Source organism: Perna viridis, chromosome 8 (genome assembly GCF_037379345.1).
Source record: "Perna viridis isolate PV_CMFRI_1.1 ecotype Kerala chromosome 8, ASM3737934v1, whole genome shotgun sequence".
NCBI classification, from domain to species: Eukaryota; Metazoa; Mollusca; class Bivalvia; order Mytilida; family Mytilidae; genus Perna; species Perna viridis.
The window spans coordinates 9,795,302-9,818,564 of NC_142452.1; the positions used below are offsets into that span (position 1 = coordinate 9,795,302).

At 33.7% G+C, this 23,263-nt stretch overlaps 1 protein-coding gene across 6 annotated transcripts; it reads right to left on the reverse strand.

Annotated features, from left to right (window-relative positions):
- On the reverse strand, nucleotides 1–23,203 carry LOC148609247 (uncharacterized). Of its 6 annotated transcripts, none has more exons than XM_088596016.1 (11): nucleotides 23,105–23,203; nucleotides 11,883–11,938; nucleotides 10,136–10,312; nucleotides 8,921–9,042; nucleotides 8,341–8,476; nucleotides 8,080–8,129; nucleotides 7,674–7,743; nucleotides 6,000–6,146; nucleotides 4,588–4,800; nucleotides 1,521–1,593; nucleotides 1–645 (listed from the first exon to the last, which is right to left on the reverse strand). In XM_088596016.1, the coding sequence occupies exons 2-11, from the start codon at nucleotides 11,917–11,919 to the stop codon at nucleotides 267–269; spliced, it is 1,404 nt and encodes a 467-aa protein (XP_088452142.1). In that variant the 5' UTR covers nucleotides 11,920–11,938; nucleotides 23,105–23,203; the 3' UTR covers nucleotides 1–266. The 6 variants fall into 6 exon arrangements, with proteins under 6 accessions (XP_088452142.1, XP_088452143.1, XP_088452141.1 ...); XM_088596017.1 differs by lacking the exon at nucleotides 23,105–23,203 and adding an exon at nucleotides 19,168–19,349; XM_088596015.1 differs by lacking the exon at nucleotides 23,105–23,203 and adding an exon at nucleotides 12,028–12,123.
- Between the last annotated feature and the right edge of the window lie 60 nt (nucleotides 23,204–23,263).

Consider the following 23,263-nt stretch of genomic DNA (forward strand, 5'->3'; position numbering starts at 1 on the left):
TAGAGCGATTACATATATATTTTTTTAAATCAAAGTATAACTGAAATTCATGACTTAAATAAATGTAAAATAATTGAAAGGTGAACATTATCACCGTCATTAAGCTATCTTTAAAATAAGTTTATAGTGGGGATAATTTGGTCCATGTAAAAGTTGCTTGATTAACACATTGATTGGAACAACATCGGACTTTTGATGCTGCATTAAGGTGTTAAACATGAGTTATCGTAGTAACTGCATTATCATTTCTTGGGTACATTCTGTATTTACTTTTCATCTAATTGTCCCAGGTGACTGTACTCGGAATTATCTTCTACAATGATTTTAAATTTCTTTGTTTCGTTTGCAGTATTGTACACATTTTCGCATTCTTCAAATTTAGAGTTTAAACACGCCATTGAATCATAGTTGCTTTCTTCTTGGAGCTGTTGTCTTAATGTGTAGTGGGTGTGATCATAAACATCCTCAGATGTTGATGAAGAAATTGGGAATTCTTGGGTTTTACTAAAAGATGGATTAGAAACCACTATTTCACTGGATTCTTCTACTTTCGGCAATTTTCTTGATTGATTTTGTACTACAGCATAAACATCCCCTTGTCCTTTGGATCCTTTAACGCCGGATTTGGCTGAATTGCTCCGCTTCCTACAAGTAAAATATGAATATCTTTATTTCCTTCGGTTTTAAAATAGTTTATGGAACCCTATTTATGGAACTGTTAGTAATAGAAAAAAGTTTTATCTTTACAATAAATAAATCGACGAATTTATCGCTTCGTCAGTTTATTACTAAAATGGCAAATCCGATTTAGATTTTATTTGGTGAACTGCGTGATCATCGTACTATGTTTCGTATTTCAATAAATTATTTGATTGCTTCAAAAAATAGACGAATGAATGAAAGTTAAAATCCGTTATTGATCGAAAATATTCAGGCAGAAATTCTCCAACTGGAGACTTGAATCTGTCCAATGTTAAGTTTTAAGTTAAGCATCTGACACGAGTGTCACGTGATGTCAAAGCGAAATAATACCGATTACAAACGTTATTTCTTCGTTTGATAAGTCTTTTACATTCCGGGTTGCTGACTCGGAACTCAACAACCCGGATATGGAACTACTCATTGGTGTCTTAATGCACAATATTACACATTAATTGTTACGCTGAGGGTATTTGTTTTTACACTTCATGGAATATTAACATAGGGTAATAATCGGGCTGCAGAACACACAAACATGCAAATAAAAAGTTGTGTAACGCAAGCAATGAAACCTAGTTACTCAAGTTTGTTATCGTATGAGGAGTGAAAAGGAAAAATCAATTTTGTGTAATGGCCAACTAGTAATATTGCGCTATAAAGTGTTTTTATCGGGTGTTACGCGCTGTAAGCGAGTTAAAAAATCGTTTTATTGACAATATCGGCCTTTCATAATTTACCACAATCACACTAAGTAACCCCTCAAATAATATGAGAGATTATCAGAGTACAAAAGAAACTGTTTAACAAGTTTTAAAACACACCTGAAACAGGATATTCCAATAATTATGCTTACAACAATGATGCAAAGTCCTAGTAATCCAACTGAAACATAAACTACAAAAACAAAAAGAAAAAGATAATGAAGTCATTTTAATACATCTATTTACAAATATATCAAATTGCATGCCTTCTATTTTAGTCTGCAAGATTTTTGCATCCATCCTCGATTACATCATGAGCTCACGATTTTAAAATATTCATATAGTCATTACCATTTACCATATATTCTTTTTTTTTCAAAAATACGTTTCTAAATCTAATCTTAAAGAAGACACGACACAAATATTGCAATTTTTTTTAATTGTTTTCCTATACATATATGATAACGGCTTCTGGAAGTTTATTACGTAGTATGATATATTGATATATTTTATAAAATCGCCAATGACCAAAACCGCATAGTTCAAATTAGTCATTTGGTCATATGTGTCCGTGTTACTGGTTCACAGTGTTTTGATGGAGTGGTTAAAATGAAACTAGAGAAAGTTCGGGTTTGCCAGCAAAACTTAACATTCAGTCGTTGTAAGTAAAACAATGGAAGTATTTCTTCACTATATTGTAATGGGATGTAACGTCCGGTTTTCATTTATACATATCAATTAAATCGATGTGACAATAAATAAATCCATCTAAGGCATGTGTTACTTTGCGACCATTCAGAGTTCCAATCTCAAGTTAGGGCGCGGATTAGAATGTTAGTAATTTGTCCTGAACATAAAAGAGGTCCGGCCCAAGCGAGACTTTTTTATTGTTAAACATAAGCACGAACTTCTAACCCACTTAGATTGCATGTTTAATCGACACCAAATCTTTCATCTGACAAAGTGCTACTTCATGATTTACACGAGCTGAGGTTTCATGGTCAACTATAGGTTAAAGTGCGTTAAATATACCGACGAATAATGAAGAGAATGTGTAATTTTGAAGCCGAATAGTAATATATATTCATAATTCATGTCTTGGTTAATCTGAAGTAGCATACTGAAAAGGTGATGGTATAACAATTACTGTTTCCGATTCTATTAATCCTGTTGCGATTGGGAAAAAAATGGCAAACGTATCAGTTTCTTTGTGCAAAAGGTGTGCATATACCGATATAAATGTATTTTCAATTAATTTATCTGATAATACGATAAGCAAAGCACATCTTTAAAAACTTTAAATCCTTAAATTATTATGATATTAACAGAATAAGATTAACTGGTGTGTTTATTGAAAACACCATGATACCGGTATACGCACACTTCTTATACAACGAAACATTTTTGCCATTTTTCCATTCGCCACATGATTGATAGAACCGGAAACAGTAGTGATTCAGTATTTGTTAATATTATCACTACAGAGGTTTTACGGTCGACATCAGAATCTGCTCGAACGATGTGAATCTCCAAGATGAGACAAGATATTTTACAATACCCACCGAACTGGACACCTTCTAACCGCAATAATGTGCTCCTTTGACACAAGTCAAAGTTGCTAGGTCATAGGATTCATTACGGTTCTCTGTTACAATATTAATAACACCGCTATCCTGAGAGTGCGTCGAAATTACCAGTTTTTTTTAAAGTATGTTGAGACAATATCTATTTTATCCTCTTTCGGAGGTGGATGTGTTTCATATTGATTTTTTTTCTTATCATAGCACATTTCAATATGTTAGTGACTTTGCTCTTGTAACAATGCCTTGGCTTTGCAATTTCAAAACGCTTTTTTAGTTGTAGTTTGAGACTTTACTGAATTCAATAAAATGTTCTTTAATATGTTTTATATTTGAAGTACACAAGTATCCATACAGGTCCGGCTAAACTAAATGTTTATATTTAAGATTTCAATTTTGTAAAACTTTTTTTCTATTACCTATAACAACCGTGATATCATGTTAGTGCGTAGAGAGAGATTACTTTTTATTTCTTTTCAAATCTTTAACTACAATTTTTGCCATATATTGATTTTTATCGCACGATTAAATGCTTTGAGTAATCAAGTTGAAGATCAAATTCACAAATTAAAAAAAAATACTGAAAATAGGGATTTTCGTAACTTTAATCTAATTTTGTCAATTTCGGATATTTGTCTATTATTACCAAGTTATCTACTACGCTTACAACGTGATACTTAGTTAAATTTGAATCATTACGCTCTCGTGTTTGATAAGTGTCGCAGAGTTGTATTCTTGCTGCTATATTATTATCGGAATATACTTACTTGCAATATAGCGGGTACTGCATGCGGAGCAGTATAAACTTATACTTCCGGAGCACTGATGTCACTTCCAGCTTTTTTGTGGGAATTCAAATTGCTAGCTGTGCTTTAGTTTTTTGTGTAACGTCTTCAATTTTTTTATCTGTAATCTTTTTTATTCGGTTTGTAAATTTTGTATGTAAATCTTCTCTTTTTCATGCATTCAAGTTTAGGCCATTTTTTTGGATTTTGAAATATTTGAATCATCACAATGCTGACGCTTTGAGATTTCTTTTGGCAGTTATTTATAGTCAATCAATTTTTCAGCATAAAACTTCTGGTTTAGCGAGACATAAATTATGAATATTTTTACTAATCAGCTTCAAAGTAATACATTCTCTTTATTGCGTTTTGGTATATTTAACGCACTAAAACATTTTGAATACATCCATGATATGATCTTCTTAATACTATCAACTCAGTAACATTGGGATATCAATGCACGTTTTTTTTTAATACAGATATGCTTACAAGAAGGACTATTGTTACTCAAAAGTATAGTATATGTAGACCAAACAAGCATCATTTGTTCTACCCGATGAATCACCACTACATTAGGCAGTGTCTGAACTTTATATGGACTGACAATTAATTGGTTAGAAAAAAATTACTATCCTTTAAACTGAAACTTAGTGTTATTCTGGTGAAAAATCGTTTGTCACTCTTGTAAATAAACATACAAGGATTTTATTACTATAATTATTAGCAAAAGGTAACTGTTTAATGTCTCCTTTAACTGTGAAACAATTGAATATACAAATGCAATATATGGAACTGAAAGCTATTAGAAATTTTACATCATACTTAGATGTGTATAATTTACGCGATCTTCTTTTGTCACATCTGACGAACTAGGTGACTGGTCTCTGGTATCAACATCGTCAATGTGCAATGGTGATTCCATGTTCTCATTTGCCTTACAGAGGACAGGTAGATTCGAATCACATTTTTTTGTTTGTTTGATTATACGTCCATCCCTGTTTACCTTTGCAGCTACACAGTATTCTGGACTTTTGACTGAAATGAAAAATTAATCAAGGAAACTAAGATTCTAGCGGAAACAAATTGAATGTTATCCAGGGACAAAGACCAGACATGGATAACAGACATACACAACAATGTACATAAAATAACCAAAATATTACACAGAAAGGAACAAAAGTAAATGAGCATCTCGAACCTAAAAACTGGGAGTATGGACCACGTGCACCGTGTAAGCGTCCTCTGCTTTTCTAGAAAAACCCACCGATCTGCTCATAAAAAGTCAAGTCCAGGGTAGACGAAAATGGAAAGCAAAAATATGGCACGGTGGACAAAATCGGTTTTCATGGTGCAGATGGATACACACAGTAAAGATCCACGAGTTCATGATGTCGACCATAAATCTTCTGTAGTGATGACTTCCATCTTGTAGCAACATGACCGTGTTCGGCAAGTCTAATTTTAAGAAGTATAGTGCGATACAAAAAGTCTGCAAACTTACGGCAAGCTCTGTCATAGCGTATGACCTGTGTATGACGCAGCTGCTGAAGGGATTTTGCCTCGGATGAAAGGAAAATTGACAATACGAAATAAACAGTCATCGCGTTTTTCATATAGTTTGTTCAAAAGGTTTCCTTTACCATCGATTTTTAAGTGAAGGTCAAGATATGAGACTGACTTCACAGTGTCTGTAGTGTCCATTATTTCAAGTTCATTAGGGTTGGTGCGATGTATAAAATTCCCAAAAATAGAATTTTTTTACGATAATACGTCATCTTTATACCGGAAAATGGGATCAAAGGATCTGGCTAAAAGGCGTCATCATTTGGATAAGATAAGCTATAAGGTGAACCTCTTTAAACAGAAGGAAAAGGTCAGGGAGTAGAGGAGCACTGGAGTGCCAACCGTTTGTTGAATAACGCGTCCACTACACTGTTGTTGATCAAAAAGCACGGAATTAAAAAAAAATTTTCTTCAGTTTATTTGGAAGATGATTTATAATCATTCTTTACAAGGTATGAAGAATTTCTACCATGTACTATATATCTGTATCTAGATGTACCGTCTTTTCTGGAGTTACAACGATGTATAATGTTTTAGAGTCGGGATTTTAACTGAGTATGGCGAACTGGAATTAAATTTCGTTATTTTAAAAGTAAACTATCATTTCATTCAATGCAAACTTCCACTGACAGTCACAGATTTTTCGTTGACCTTTCTGTACTGTAATGTACCTGGTATACGATTTTCCTCCACTGATCTTGTATAGGCAGTCCAGGATTCTTTCTTTACATCTAAAAGTTTTATGTTGTTGGTGGTTTTTGGGTCGTTACAATCTTTATTTGCATAAGTCCAGTTTAATTCCTTCTGCGTTGACGCTTCTAAAAGAAAATCGTATAATATTTTGATTTCATTATTAAATTTTTTGCCTCTAAATGTTTTGTCTGAGTTGCTCTTGTTACTTTGTATGTATCATTTTAGTCACTTATGTTTTGTTGTTGTGTATGTCTGTTTTCCATGTTTGGTCTTTGTCCCTGGGTTACATTCTTTTGATTACCGCTATAACCTTGGTTCCCTTGATTACTCTTTAAACACTGATGGTTATTTCTGAAATTCATGAGGTATAAATATTGGATAATGCAACAGAACAAAATATTGTTTTATTTTTCATGTGCCACACCTTTTACACATTTTCATGTGCAGCACCTTAAACACATTTTAGTGCTGCGGACGGTTAAGGATTTTTCTAACCTTAATGGGTTTAGAGGGTATACGGATATAGTATATGTCAATGGAAAGATAAATCAATGTAGTTTTTGAATATTGTACTTATCAAGTGAAAAACGGTAAAGTTTTCTGCTATTTTGCATTAATTAGAGAAAGGGTCATAGACCAATCGACCCAATACACTTTGATAAGTAATTTAACTGAAATCGTTTATTGTAAGTATTGGGAAATTAGAATATGCGAATTCTTTATCAAGTTCGTTTATTCATATGTATGAACCTGTTAAGTATAATTTGATAATGGTCACATGTATCAAATTTCAAAAATGTAAAAAATAACCTTTTTCCGACAAAAGTTGACTATTAAATCACTGAACAAAAATGCCTCTACAATTGGTTGCATTTTAGTGCATTTTCAATTATTTAGAGATAACGAGGCACCGTAGAATATTTCAATGTGTATCTAAATATTCTGTACTGAATTACAAATAAAATAAACACAACGTTCTCGTTTCGATCTGCAACATGGGCTTTGCAAAATGAGTTTGAAGTTTTTACAAATTTAAATACTAATTATATCAAAATTACGAAATCAATGCCCGGACAACTTGTTCTACTTGTCACTAAAAGATCGATTCTGGTACTTCAAATAATTAGTTTACATAATTTTTGCGAAAGAAATGTCTATATTTTTGTAAATTAATTTTTTTTTCTTTAACTAGGAGAGACTAAAAATAGTCAAACAACAAAACAAAATAATAGTTCCCATAGTAACATTAGTTGTTCCTCATAATTCCATTTAGTTTAGTTCAGTATGACATTATAATGTACATTTACTTTTATGTGAGTTAATAACAATTGAGGCTTTTATGTCCAGATATCATTAGCTTATAAGAGGATAACCATTGAAAAAATCGAAAAAGTATATAATCGAATATACCTCAAAACCACAAATGCTTACTATATTTTCCAGAATTTATTGCTACCCGTTCCAATCTCAAATCCCGATGTGTAGATCAGATAAATGCATTGACGACAATAATCAAAGAAAATGTAAACACTATCACATAAGCAAAGAATGTCGAATACCAAAAGACCGATTTATATATATATATATTTTTTGTTATGATTATACATTACTATATTTTCATATTTTATGTTAAAATTTATATGCATATTTACCTTCACGACAAATCAGAGGTAGCTTCTTGTCGCATCTAGTTGGTTGGTAGGAAACTTTGCCTGTCATAGGCTAAGAAATAATAGTGGATCACTTACAGTGTCACCTTCTTCTTACTGATTTTGCTTAAGCATATATAAAATATCTGATGCTTATAATAACACGTGTTGTTTCTATTCAGACTACTATATCACATTAAATTTTATTATACTATATCATATTATAACCTCCCACAGATGGTGTCTGCTAAGTATTGGGGTCAGTTTCCTCCTCCTTTACATTATGTGTGTGTCCTTTATATGTCTAACTTATCATTGAAATCAACTTAATCATATCATAATTCCATATCAATATAATGCCTGTCAAGGACGTCTTAAATTGACAAAATAATTACTTTACTTTACTTACTTTGACTGATAAGCAGTTGAAGGCCCCTCCTCTTAGCTTTGTTGAGTTCACTGCAAAGTACGACGTTTTATATGCAATAATTCAAATAATATTATGTTGACTCGATTGGTATATAAAATGATATCAACTTTTTAATTTAGTAAGCTATTTCAAGTGTTTATATACCATTAATTTATATTATGCATTTTCCGATTTTCTAAAAAAATGTAAACACAAAATATCTATCTATCTATCACTAATAAATGATTGTACAAAACTTACATATTTTATATATTGCAAAGTTGTTTTCAGAGGGGGTACCACACAAATAATTGTGATCATTCGGACATGGAATGGGGTCGCACACACTTAAAATATTAGACCTGTTCTCGGTGTCCAAACAGATGCATTTTGTTTCCTGAAATTAGTTTATTTTTTTATGAATAATTTTGTTTTCTAACAAATACATGGTAGAACGACACATATTGACAAAAGTTTTTAGCGACTATAGAATGCCACTGTTCAATAAAAAATTCCATATATATCCCGATATTAAGCCATGTCATTGTGATGATCATGGCCTTCATACAGAAAGATGGAAAGAAATTATACAATCAGCATTATAAATGTGTACTCGAAATGGAGTAAAGAGTTTGTTTTCAATGTGAATGGAAATGGCATCACTAGAAACTTTGTCAGAACAATTCAAAATAGTTCTTTATCATTACTACAGAGAGATTTGAGAATTTCTTCAACGAAGTCACATAAATGACATTTATTACCTTGTATCTAGCATACTTAATATTGGTTTGAGAAACCTAGAATCACACCTAAAGTATTTTATATATATATATATATATACCTGTAAGCCAAAGTATTTTGATGAAGAGCACGTTTTAATGCAATACAGAAATGGATCTTTCGTATGCTGTCTTCCTATATCATTTATACTATACATAGTGGTTGTTTTAAATATTAAACAACCTGAAATGATTAGAAATTGATTATTAACAAATGATGCTATGCACCAAACCAAGAAATTATGTCTTGAAAACTTGTTTCTCTTGATTGACATAATTCTGTTGTCCGTCGTACACATGGAAAACAAATATTTCTCACGTGTTCAGGTGCAAAATGAAATACATATGCAAAGCATACGTTCATGACTACCTAATTAATTCATGGAAAAACATGTATATGGTCATCATAAGGTCATTATAAGTTTTTCAATAAGACTTCATGTTTTGAAAAGATCATGGTTTTATATGAAAGAGTAAATAAGGGAACCAAGGTTATAGAGTAATCAAAGGAATGCAATCCAGGGACAAAGACCAGACATGTAAAACAGACACACACAACAAAGAACACAAAGCAACCCAAATCATGCAAACTAGGCAATAAAAGAAATGAGCGACTCGGACTCCACTAAAAATTGGAGCATGACCAGGTGCACCTATAGGGTAAGCGTCCTCTGTTTTTCTAGGAACACCCCCCGAGTTGCTCATAAAAAGTCAAGTCCAGGGTAGACGAAAGAGGAAAGAAAAACTATGATTTCTTGAGTATTTATACACAAATAAGTAATACCAAATTCACCAAATCAGCCCTAGGCATTACTATCTTCCCATACGCAAGTTACAATTTTTCCTATGTATATGAGTTATCAAGGGAAACAAGATTCTAACGGAAATCAAAACCGCAATCCAGGGACAAAGAAAAGACAAGGAAAATGATCATACACAACAAAAACATGACATAACCAAAATAATATGTACAAATAAGCAAAAATGAGGAGAAACTCGGACTCTACTAAAAACTGGAAGCATTGACCAGATGGACTGGTAGGATAAGTGTCCTCTGCTTTTCTAGAAACACCCGCCGAGCTGCTAAAAAGATAAAGTCCGGGGTAGACGTAGGAGGAAAATGGAGATCTATAACACATTGAACAAATCGAATTTAATAAAAGCCGGAAAAAAAGTTTCAGATATGGTATTACTAAAAATAGATACAGTTAGTTTCTAATTAATGTAATGCAACTTTCAAAAGTAAATAAAACAAATAGATCTAAATCTAAAGATACCGCGATAAAGAGTCCATGTGGTAAAATGTAATGTTGCGTTGAGCCACACAAACGTATCGGAGGATATAGTTATGTTCAATATATCATCAGGCCCGGCGATTTCACATATGTTCGCTGCATTGGTCCAACTAGAGTTTACATCACTGACATAGATGCTTACAGCATTTAATGAGGACACTGGAAAACAAGTATTTAATTCGTGTACTTTGACTATGAAGAAATACTTTTTTCATAGGTTTGGCACTTCCGAAACTTTTTAACCATAACTGACTATATATTTTAAGAATGTGCAGTTTTACGAAAATGTGCTTGACCTATCATGCTACATTAACACACGATGCGTTGTTTAAACTCATATAAAATATCTCCAGAAAAGAAATTGTCAAAAATAAAAGTACTTCAATGTGTAGAGTGTGCCCGGAACATAATGTTGTATTTTGTTTTTGTTGTTGTTGTTTAATCAGTTTTTACACTATGAATTTATCATGGTGTGCTTGATTTGGCGTATATTTCTTTATTATGTTGAACCTTAAAACCGCGGAGAAATGCCGAACATTTTATCCGGTTCGAGCCGAATTCGTATATTAATATTTTTTTTTGTTGTCAGAGCACTGTTATTGTCTTTATACTGCAACAAATTGTAAAAATAAAAATGGTGTTTTTTATGCAAAGCAGACGACATCTTTGCAACCGTTCAAAACAATGTTACGTTTAGACGTCACAACTGAAAAGTTATATTCATTAATGGACGGTACATCACTTGTAGCTATACGGTCAATGCATTTTGACTGCTCAAAAAGAGCGATTGAGGTATAAAATTTCGTTTCCACTTGCTTTGTTTTATTCGATTAAGTATTTCTAAAAACAAAAATCAGCATTGTAATTGTTACTAGTTTTATCCAATTTAGTGGCCTGAATGCTCAATCGTTTTTCATAATATATTTATTATACATTATTTATGGCCAGACCTTCGCGAATAAATTGGCACTCTCATAAGTAAAGATTTCTTTGATAATACAACTATAAATGCCTTTTAATCGTTATCTGAATCTTGAAAATTTAAGGCTGATATATCTTAATACAAATCATCAAATTCAGAATCGTTTCATGATACCAAATTATTTTTTTGATTCTCACAAACTAAATTATAATGGTATACTTTTCTTCCAATTCTTATTCGAAACCCATATAGCAATAACGTAAAAAATATATACATATCGTAAACAAAATATTAACATTTACCAAAATAACAAAATAACGTATTTGGAAAGATCGCCAATGTGCCTGGTCTAATTTCTACATTTGGATGTACCAGAGCAGTTGATGTGCATAATGTCTTTTGGGAAGGTTGAAACTTTTTATAAGTGTGTGATTATTTGTTTTTATTTGTTTGTTGTTTTTTATTTCTTATTATTTATTTATTTTATTTTATTATTTTTTTTTAAATTGGCAGTGTTTTTTTTTCTGGTTGAATGACTCAGTTGAGCTGCGACGTCATTGAACCTCCGAATTAATTCGGAAAGTCATAGAAACTGCTGTTTTTCCTTCGCATTAGAAAGTGTCCTCCGATTTGGTTTTACCCCGTCCTCCGGCCAAGGTATAAAATGTCTTCTTTCAACAGGTAGCTGTTAGATGGCTTGTTTTAAATATGTCATCTTAAAATTAAAATAATAACGCAACTTTCTTAAAGTTATATTGGAAAACAGAAACTAAAATTCTTAAGGATATTAAACTAAATAGAACCTACCTTGACTCAGAATCATAACAAAAAATATATTCTTCATGATACAAGACTCGTAGATCCTACAAACATTAAATATCCTTTAACTACTTCAACGAAATGGGAAATGTTAAATTCAACCGAACATGTATAAAAGCATAACCCAACTTACATTGTACGTTTAGCTGTTACTTCCTTGAACACCATGACTAGTACACTTAAGTTTTAAGTAGTATTAGGTAGTACAGCAGACATTGAAAAAAAAACATAAATTTAACGCTCTTAACGTCGGGTTGGTCACTCTCCCTGTACTGAGAATCAACGGAACCAAGATTTCAGGGTAATCAACCGCATATATTCGAAGGATATGACTAGACAGAGAAAGTTAATGAGCAACCAGGATTCTACTAACAAATGGGAATATCGATTAGGTAGACCGGTATGGGAAGCGGCCTCTGTTTTTCTAAAAAAAAAAATACCCGCGGAGTTGCTTATAAAATATCACGTCCAGGTAGACGAAAAATGAAAGGGAAACTATGACACAGTGAACATGATGCAGATGGATACATACACCATAAAGATTCACAGTTTCATTATGACGACCATTAAACCTTATTAGTGATGACTTTAATCTTGTAGTACCATATAACTCTTTCCAAAAAGCCTGAATGTAAGAAATCTTACACGGTACAAATAGTCCGTGTAACCTAGGTATTTCTTTCATATAAAAACTCCACACGAACGTACTGAAGGGATGTTACCATATATCAAAGAACAGTACGGAATGAGAAGTTTGCATTTGGCATATAGTTTGGTTAATTGTTTGCCTTTACCATTGATCTCTCACGTTCATTTGGGATGTTGGTGTAGGATTTACAGATTAAGTAATCTCAAGTTATAAAGATAAATATATATATATATATATATATATATATATATATATATATATATATATATATATATATATATATATATATATATATATATATATATATATATATATATATTACAAGGGAAAGACCAACAAAAACAATTTAAATAGACAATAACTTGTTAAACATTTCGTAAACAGTCGAAGGTCAAAATGGGTGACACAAACATGGCTGATTCTTTGACAAGAGATATGCTAGATAGTCTTTCATCTTTTTCACAACCCATCCCTGAAACTCCATCATTACTATGAACCACCAGTGGAAATAAGAGAGTTATCCCTGACAGACCTGATACTTTGCCTGCCACACAAAAACAAACCCAACGACAAACTCGGCGTCGCAACTCGATCGGTGATCTCAGATACCTTCGTCTGGATAAAAAAATCGTCAACTAGAAAAACTCTTGTCGAAAAAATTAAAGATGCTTTAACAAGCAAAGAGGTACTGAGTTCAATTATTCCAGTTCTTGCCAATACATTAACAAGACACTATCTACAACCATTGAAGAGGAGGTTCACAAAAGGGTTAGTGAAGAGGTAAAACCTGTCAAAGAACAAATAGATAAACAAGCACAAACAATAGAAAATCAAAATCAGAAAATTACTAGACAGCATATAGACATATCACGTCTTCAAAGGTCAGCTGCAGACACCATTAAAAGTGCCGATGAACATGACAAGAACTTGGAGTATCGTCAATCCAGAATTGCTTATCTTGAGTATAGACTTGAAAATCAGGAGCAATATTCGCGCAGGACCAGACTCCGATTTCACAACATCAATGTACTTGTACACGTGTAAATCTGTAGACGAGTGGGGTCGAATCGTCCACTCAGTTGATACAGACAAGCTTGTCCAAAACATTATAAATAACAAGTTCGAACTAAAGAACATAACACTAAATGATATAGATCGGTTACATGTCATAGGAAAAGTGCGAAATGGAAAATCACAGATAATTGTTCGATTCATTTCATATCGTACTAAAAACTTAGTATATACAAGTAAGTCTCAGCTAAAGGGTGACGACAATGGAATCTACGTAACTACAAACCTAACTCAATTCAGAACAAGTCTGGTTCAATCTTCAATCAAGATTGGCAGCAGCCATGAAAGCGCTAGTGATGTGAATACATAAATATATCGTGAAAATCTGATCGTGTTGGATTTTTATTGACATATATATATAGGTCTGAAAAATTCCCAACGATGTTAGAACTGTCAAATTTGTGATATGCAAATTTTTGGTCGTTCCCTCCGCGGGACTCGAACTCGTACCGCTGTGACATCTATGACAACACCGCCTGCACGAAGTCCAGCGCCCTAGACCACTTGGCCAGCTAGGCTATATAAAAAATATAGCATTCGCTGGCCGGTTCATTCCTCCTAGTAGGATTAATATAGGGCTGTAACTTAGTACACGATGTATGGTAGTACGGGACAGTTCATCTAGGTGTTATTATGTAGGATAGTATATATGTATAATTTGTGTGTGTTTTTTGTTTTTTGTTTATTTCTTTTTCAGTATTTCTCCAAATATTTGTTTTTCTCCCACAGCTTATATTTTTGCGACAGGTAGACCTCTAAATCCTACTCCATCAAATTCCGCATTATAACAATGTAATAATTGTGGGTATGACGAATGTTATGCAAATCATGAACTGAAAAAGTCTACTCATGGTTATTTGTTTTGGATTGCTGCTAGACTATCCGAAATGTATCATAGGCTCAGAGTCTCTGATGAAGCAGTTCGTCAAAAATATCAATCCAGACAGAGACTGCATCACATTGTTCAACGCCATTACTAGCTTAATGCAGTAACCTGACGATTATATTTTCATTTTCTTCGTTTGATAAGATTATGTTTATCTTGTGTAAATTTAAATCTTCAACCTCCCCATTTAAACTCCTATGAAATATAAAGCACAACTATATATATACTTATTTTTTTTCATATTTAAGATCCCTGGACCCTCCCCCCCCCCAATATGTTTGATATGCTATCGCTAACGGTTTTAATAGGTGTTATCGGTTTTGAGCTACCCTGTCTTGAAATGAGGTGTTTCGTTAGTCTAGTTTTATTACACAACAAGATTTTTTTTCTTTTATATTTTATTTACAATTCATATTCATTGTTCCATTCGTCGGGGTGTCGTCTGTATTTCAAATCCGGGTCCTGCTAAATGGTCTGTTCCATAAACCATTTTTTATTTTTTCCCCATTAAGTAATTTCACGATCCGATCTTCTTATGATTCCGCTTTACTGTGAATCTTTTTGCCTTCCGAGTATCGTTGACGTCAAGGATGTTTTTTTCACTCTATTTAACCTTCTCTTCCTTTCTGTCCCCTGTAACATGTCTTCTGGTAGTGTATTTCCCATATAGCTCCTCCTTTCTTTTATGAACTATCCTCAATATATAAGGTTCTGGCACCGTAGATCAATATGAACTTTTGTAACTTTCTTGATTTCTTAAGGTCGTTGTTTCTTATACAAGGATGCACGATATTCCGCTCTGGTTTCCACTAGTATTTGATGTTCTGACGTTGTACGTTTAACGTTCTTAATACAGCTACACGATCTTTGTTCCGAACTCCTCTCTATACAGTTCCACGTGTATGGCAATACGTCTGGTGACCTCATCTAAATGAATCCCTCGACAGAGAACTACCTTGTAAATCTTTATTGCTCCGGATGCGTCCATCTCCTTCATGGGTCATTCACGAAGTGACCACACATCCTTTTTCATCTCTATTTATATTTTTTTTCCAAGAACACATCCTGAATTTCCCATGGGAAAATGTTGCTTCTCAATCTCAATTTGTCCTTGGTGTTTGACGGTGGCATACTCGTGCGATTTCATAAAGTAGTTTGTCTTTTTGGGGAACATTTGTTGGGCCATGGTCATGGCCCGTGATACGTCTCTGGGATTTTTAAACAGAACCAAGTAATGGGCATTTCAGACTGATGGTCCTGTGATACTTGTTTTTGTTGAACAGATTCTGAACCAGCAACATGACACTTTAATTTTTATGGTGAGAATATTTCGTGAAGAGATGCGAGATAGATTCGGTGACCGAATTCATCATATCGTCTAGATAAAACAAGTGTTTGTCTCTGGAATCCAAGGTATCAAGGTCGGGGAGTCCTTGTACAAAGTCGACATCCTCCATGGTTCCATAAATGGTCTGGTACACATCGTAGCACAACGTTATTCGATCGGGTGTAGGCATCATGTGTTTCACGTTTTGTACGAATCGAAGAAAAAACTGCGTTTTCCACTTCCAGTGGGTCCTCTGTTATGACACTGGTAAAGGGATGGGCCCTCGGCATGAAATGGTCGTTCAAGTATCCTTTTGGTACGTCGAAAGCAAACACGTACATACAAAAACACACATACAGACACAATTACGTACAAACACACATGTACATACAAACACACACACGTACAAACACACATGTACATACAAACACACACACGTACAAACAATGTTCTAGAAACCATATAAAAACGAGTTTAACCCGGAAAAAGTGACAGTTGTACATGAACTGTCGGAGAGTAAACATGTTCCCCTGTTCCATATGTTGAAAGTCTTTGAGTAGAATGGATAGTTTAAACAGACATATGAGATTAGTTCACCGTAAAAATTCAGATACGATAAGGTACAGACCTTAACCACAGATAAGACCCAGTCAAACGGACGTATCGGACTATGATACTTCGATGACCGGACTTCACCAGTATTCTTTGAGGAAAGAAAACCAAGATACATTGATGAATGGACTACGCCAAGACCCTTATACTTCAATGAAAGGGCTACGCTAATCGATCCAGTATGAAACTCAAGAAAGCTTGCAAAAGGACACAACTGACGAAAAGTTTTTCATACATCCGACAGACGACCCCCTTGCTTTCGACGTACCCAAAGGATACTTGAACGACCATTTCATGCCGTGAAATATTCTTACCATAAAAATATAAGTGTCATGTTGCTGGTTCAAAATCTGTTCAACAAAAACAAGTATTACAGGACCAACAGTCTGAATGCCCATTACTAGGTTCTGTATAAAAATCCCAGAGACGTAACACAGGCCATGCCATGGCCCAACAAATGTTCCCAAAAAAGACAAACTACTTTATGAAATCGTACGAGTATGCCACCGCCAAACCCTACGGATATTTATTGATCGACATGAAACAGGGCACTCCCGAAAAATTGAGATTGAGAAGCAACATTTTCCCATGGGAAATTCAGGATGTGTTCTTGGATGAAAAAAAGTATAAATAGAGATGAAAAATGATGTGTGATCACTTCGTTAATGACCCGCGAAGTAGATGGGCGCACCTGGAGCAATAGATTTACAAGATACTTTCCTGTCGTGGGATTCATTCAGAAAAGATCATCAGACGTGATGCCATACAGGTGCAATGGACGAAAGAACGTGCACAATGCAAACCAAAGAATGAACTGTCAAAAGAAAAGGAGGTCCCAAAAAGACCTCGTGGTAGACCAGCTGGAGGAAAGAAAAAAGCCAACCAGAAAACAGATGTGACACCTATAAATGGAACTGTATAGAGAGGAGTTCGGAACAAAGATCGTGTAGCTGTATTAAGAACGTTAAACGTACAACGTCAGAATATCAAATACTAGTGGAAAGCAGAGCGGAATATTTCGCAACCTTGTATACGAAACAACGACCTTAAGAAATCAAAAAAGTTACAAAAGTTCAACAAGATGAATCATATTGATCTACGGTGCCAGAACCTTATATAGTGAGAGGATAGTTCATAAAAAAAGGAGGAGCTATATGGGAAATACAACGAACACCACCAGAAGTCTTGTTACCGAGGAACGAAAGGAAGAGGAGGTTAAATAGGGTAGAAAAAACATCCTTGACGTCAACGATACTTGGACGGCAAGAAGATTCACAGTAGAGCGGAATCATAAGAAGATCAGATTGTGAAATTACTTAATGGGGAAGAAATAAAAAATGGTTTATGGAACAGACCATTTAGCAGGAACCGGATTTGAAATACAGACGACACCCCGACGAGTGCAACAATGAATGTGAATTGTAAATAAAACATAAAAGAAAAGAAATCTTGTGTAATAAAACTAGACTAAAGAAAGACCTCATTTCAAGACAGGGTAGTTAGAAACCGATAACACCTATTAAAAGCGTTAGCATAACAAACATATTTATATCAGAGCCTCATAACACGGGTCAAAGTTTGAGTGTAAGTAATTTGAAAACATACTATAGCAATAAAAAGTTCAATCTCCTGATAAAAATCTCATCATACAATACATACGCAAAAAAAGGGGAGACGGAAATTAACCACGATTGAAAATATTGAGAGAAAAAAAATATTCCGTAGTTGAATGGTTTACGCCCATAACGGGTCAAATCTAGTACACGCGACATGTAAACATTGAAAGTTTGAAGAAGAAAACGGTTTACCCGAGCTTCATAATACCTTCAAAGCAAGTTTGGGTGTGTGCGACATGCAAATATCGAAAATACCATAGCAGTAAAAAGTTCAATCTCCTTGTAATAACAAAAGAAAAGAATTAAACAAGCACACAAGTCTCAAACTTTAACAAAAAGGGCGTAGGAAACAAACTACGAATGAAAATATGGAGAGAAAAAAAATCAACAAATCAATGGTTTACCCAATACAACCTCATAACGGGTCAAATCAAGTACACGCAACATGTAAATATTGAAAATATATATTGAAAAAAAGTAATCGATTTACCCGTTAGAGCCCCATAACACGGATAAAATCGATGAAAAGGTTGAGTGTGTCTGTAATAGGTGATGAAATGGTTGACTATAAAAATCTAAAATGAAAGGCAATACACCATTCAAAAGCTATTAACGTTCCAAATGTAAACATCAATTGTAAAGCTTACAATTGTCAGGATAATCATTAGTGGTTAGTCAAAATTTCAAACTGAATACAAAAAATATTAAACATAATTAAACCAAAAACAATGATAAAAAATTATTTCTTAGTGGTAAACATTACACAACACGTTCTTACACCTATAATGTATTCATAAAGCACAGTAAAACGCGGTTAAAAGCTATTGAAATCACCAATAAAATGGAAAGTTTCAAACATCTGTCTAATCCGTGAGATATCTATTCAAATTACACAATCCGTTGAACACACAGAAATCCAAATCAAAATTTAAAATCTATTCAAAGTGCCCATTCAATTTGACATTATTACACAAAGACAATGAAATTACAATTAATGTACAAAAATAATTACAAAAAACAATGAACGATAATGAAAATGTAATAATAAAAAAGCAATATCAACAAAGAAAGATAACACTTGTCATAATACACCCCCTCTTTTTTATACTTACCTGTTTATAGTATCTAATGACACCAATTAGGACACTTAATGAGGATACCTATGGAAGTCGTTTCCTCCCTCCTTACATTTTAGGCCCCCTTCCTACATGAAAAGGTCTCCATGTTCCCTTTATTGGTCCTCTCATCTAAGTCCACTTCCGGTCACACAAGGTCCACTTCCTGTCTCCCTCCCTCTATCGTTCACTTCCGGATGTGACGTCATGCGCATGTGCATTGGGTGCACCACCCAGCACCACCCGAAAAATGCTAATGATAGAACTTATAGTATACTACTACCATCATACGCAGACAATAGAACAGAAAATCACATATCATTTTGTAACTTGAACATTCGAAGTTTACGACAGAAACTTGATTTCATGGATAACTTCATTGATAGGTATAATACATTGTTACTGTCCGAATCACACTTATATTACAGTATTTCAAATGATGAAATTTTTCTTGATAACTTTTCAAATGATATAATCCGAAAAGACCGCAACTGTTATGGAGGTGTTCTTTTAATTTACTCCAAAGAAAACATTGTTATCAAACCAATCCCACAACTTGAAAATAGCATTGATGAAACTTTATGGATAGAAATTCGAGCCAAAGGTGAACAAATTATCCTATGCGCTGCATATATAAGCCACCGTCATCTATTCTTTACACGATTAAATCATGCAATAGGATTAAGTTACCAATTAAGTGAAAATCTTGTAATTACGGGTGACCTTAATTGCGACCTCGTAAATCACAATAGCAATAAAAATTTTAATTTAAAAATATTATTGCAAAGTCTAGAGTCACTGAACGATGTAGCTCTCTGCTTGATCCAATTATTATTAGTGCCACTTTATTGTATAGCTTTTCTGATGTTTTTGATATTCCACGGCAAATATCCGATCACAATGCCTATATTTCATTAATAAACTGCCCTGAAAAATCCAACGGGACATACAAGCGAAAAGTCTGGCTCTACGATAAGATAAATAAAGAACAATTTGAAGATAGGCTTGATCAAACTGATTGGTTAAAATTACAAAAAGTTGTGTTGTCAAAGTCATGGAAAGGGTTATATTCAAGCATGTATACAATCATCTTGTCTCAAACTCATTGATATATAAGTACCAATCAGGGTTTTTACCCAAATATTCTACAGTTCATCAACTTCTTGAAACGTATAACTGTATACTTGACTCTGTGGAAAAAAAAAGAAATTAATTGTTTTGTCTTTTGCGATTATTCTGAAGATTTTGATAAAGTTTGACATAATGGACTTCTAAAGAAATTGCAGGCTTATGGCATAAGAAATGATTTATATCGTTGGTTTGAGAGTTATTTTGATTCAAGGAAACAAAGAGTTGTTTTAAATGCGTTTGAGTCGCCTTTATGTAGCATATGTGCGGATGTGCCACAAGGTCCTCTGTTATTCATAATATATATATATAAATGACATTTTTGAGAAACTAACTTCGTTATGTTGATTATTTGCAGATGAATCTTCGTTTAATTATTCCGACCAAAGGCATGAGCGTATCAAAACAGTAATTGATCATGATCTCCAGGAGTTGTATGACTGGTCAAAGCAATGGCGAATGTCATTCAATCCAGATAAAACTGAAATTATAATGTTCTCAAATGTAGGAATTCCGGATATAACGTTTATTCTCAACGATGTTGACATTCCCATAAGCACCTCGGAGTAACATTTAGTGACGACGCCAAATGGAACCTCCATATTGAAAATATTGTAACAATTGTAAAGCATCTAAATGTTTTGAGGAGATTGAAATACCAGTTATGTAAAACTAACTTAGAAAAATTATATCTAGTGTATATAAGGCCTTTGTTCGAATATGCTTCTGAAGTCTGGGTTAACAGTGGTTCTGGAACGCTTCTAAACTAGAACAACTCCAGTTGGAAGCAGCAAGAATTGTTTCAGGATTACCAGTATTTACAAAATTAGGAACAAAATCAAGGTGCTTCTGAATATTTATCTAGACTCACTCCTGCTAAGGTCCAAGGTCTAAGCGTTTATCCATTACGTAATGGAGATGACTGTTCTACCTTATTGTCGACTCTATAACAAATAATTCTTTCATTCTAGCAACAATTAGGCAATGGAATAGTCTTGATCCACATATACGAAATTCTAATTCAATTGGTGTTTTCAAACATACACTATGAGGTATCGGGTGGTACGACCGTGTAGTTCCAAGACATTACTCTTATTGCCCAAGAAAATTGAATATAATCTTAACTCAACTGACATGTTCGGCATCATTTCTTAACTTTCACCTGTACAAAGCCAAACTTATTTCGGTCCATGTCTGTAGATGTGGTTCAGGAAATGAAAATGAAGATTTAAAACTTTTTTTTCTTTGAATGTAGAAAATATAATGATTATAGAATAGACATTTTGACAATCTGCACCTGCTACCTATTGAGATGACCATAGATATACACATGCTTACCTGTGGTTACCCGTACTACCATACATCGTGTACTAAGTTACAGCCCTAGATTAATCCTACGAGGAGGAATGACCCGGCCAGCGAAAGCTATATTTTATAAAGCCTAGCTGACCGAGTGGTCTAAGGCGCTGGACTTTGTGCAGGCGGTGTTGCCATAGATGTCACAGGGTACGAGTTCGAGTCCCGCGGAGGGAACGACCAAACATTTGCATCGCAAATTTGACAGTTCTAACATCGTTGCGAATTTTTCAGACCTTTCTCTCTCTCTCTCTCTCTCTCTCTCTCTCTCTCTCTCTCTCTCTCTCTCTCTATATATATATATATATATATATATATATAGTGTATTGTGGAGAGGACTTCATAAGTATGAATTTACTTGTGTCCATTCCGTTTTGTTATTCGACAACTAAAATATGTTCAAACTAAACAGATTATTGTAACTATTGTATAAGGTTGAAATAACTAAATTGAGTTCATTTTCACATTTTTCGTTTTCTTTCACTTTTGTTATTTTCTTTATTTTTTAGTGTTTTTGTTGTTCAGAGTATTAATATTTTATTGGTCAAATCTTGCATCACATTTTGGTACCATTTTCTATTATTTTCTAACCGTGACACTCTATTAGAACATTTTCTTATAGGAACAAAATAAAATACTACAAACAATGAGGCTTTGAATAACAAGTTATGTCTATGTTATTTCTTAATGAGAATTTTGCTTGTAGAAATACAATGATGCATTAGCGCAGCTTGATACAAACATAAGAGGTCGAACCCTGAACAAACGAAATAGTACCATTTAAGCTTGATCTGGGCCTGAATTTTTATTGTTATAAAATCTTAAACAAGGCATAGGTTTCTCAAACAAATGAAATCTGCAATCGGATATATCTTTACTACAATCCATTTTACTAATTCAAAATGATTGGTCAGATTCAGTTCATCAAATTAACTTTTGGATTCAGATTTTCTTGAATCGGATCACGTGGACAAACTTTAAAATGGGGATAAAAAATTAACAGTAAGATTCGCCATTATTGAAATTCTACATTTCACGTTTACATTTAACTAATTTGAGAGCCATAAATCAAAACTGCTGGGCCTTCTTGTTGACCAATTTAAAATGAGATTCTGAAAACTAAAATCCGAGTTGCTTTTACTTTTTTGTCAATTTTTAACTTCTATTTACCTTATTGAATGTTTAATAAAGGATTTGTCGAACTGTTTATTTAAATACCGTTCCATCTTTTTATATACTTGAGGTTGATTGAGTGCTCTTGTTTTTTAGAAAAGCAGAGGACGCATACTTAACCGGTGTACCTGTTCTATCCTCCCAGTATTACTGCGTCCTGTTTATGCATTATTTTTTTTTCCTTTTTTGTGCTTGTAATTTTGGTTATTTGATGTTCTTTGTTGTGTGTATATATTTTTCTTATAAAGTCCTTAGATTATGCTTTTTTCTTTATTACCGTTGGAATCCTTGTTCCCTTGATTTTCCTGTCTGGCAGTCGCCTGATGATGGAAGTATCTTATATCTATGTGATGGACATTTTGTCACATGTGGATGTTTGATTAATGTTGTTTCTATGAATAATTACAAAAAAAACTTATACAAATACTTTATATAA

Excerpts from the sequence above, each read along its gene's own strand:
- LOC148609247 (XM_088596015.1), bottom strand. The coding sequence starts at position 12,062 with ATGGTGTTCAAGGAAGTAACAGCTAAACGTACAAT. Across the intron at positions 8,130-8,340 it reads CTTTGCAATATATAAAATAT|TGAACTCAACAAAGCTAAGA; the intron begins GTAAGTTTTGTA and ends CGTACTTTGCAG. Across the intron at positions 7,744-8,079 it reads TCAACTGCTTATCAGTCAAA|CCTATGACAGGCAAAGTTTC; the intron begins GTAAGTAAAGTA and ends ATTATTTCTTAG.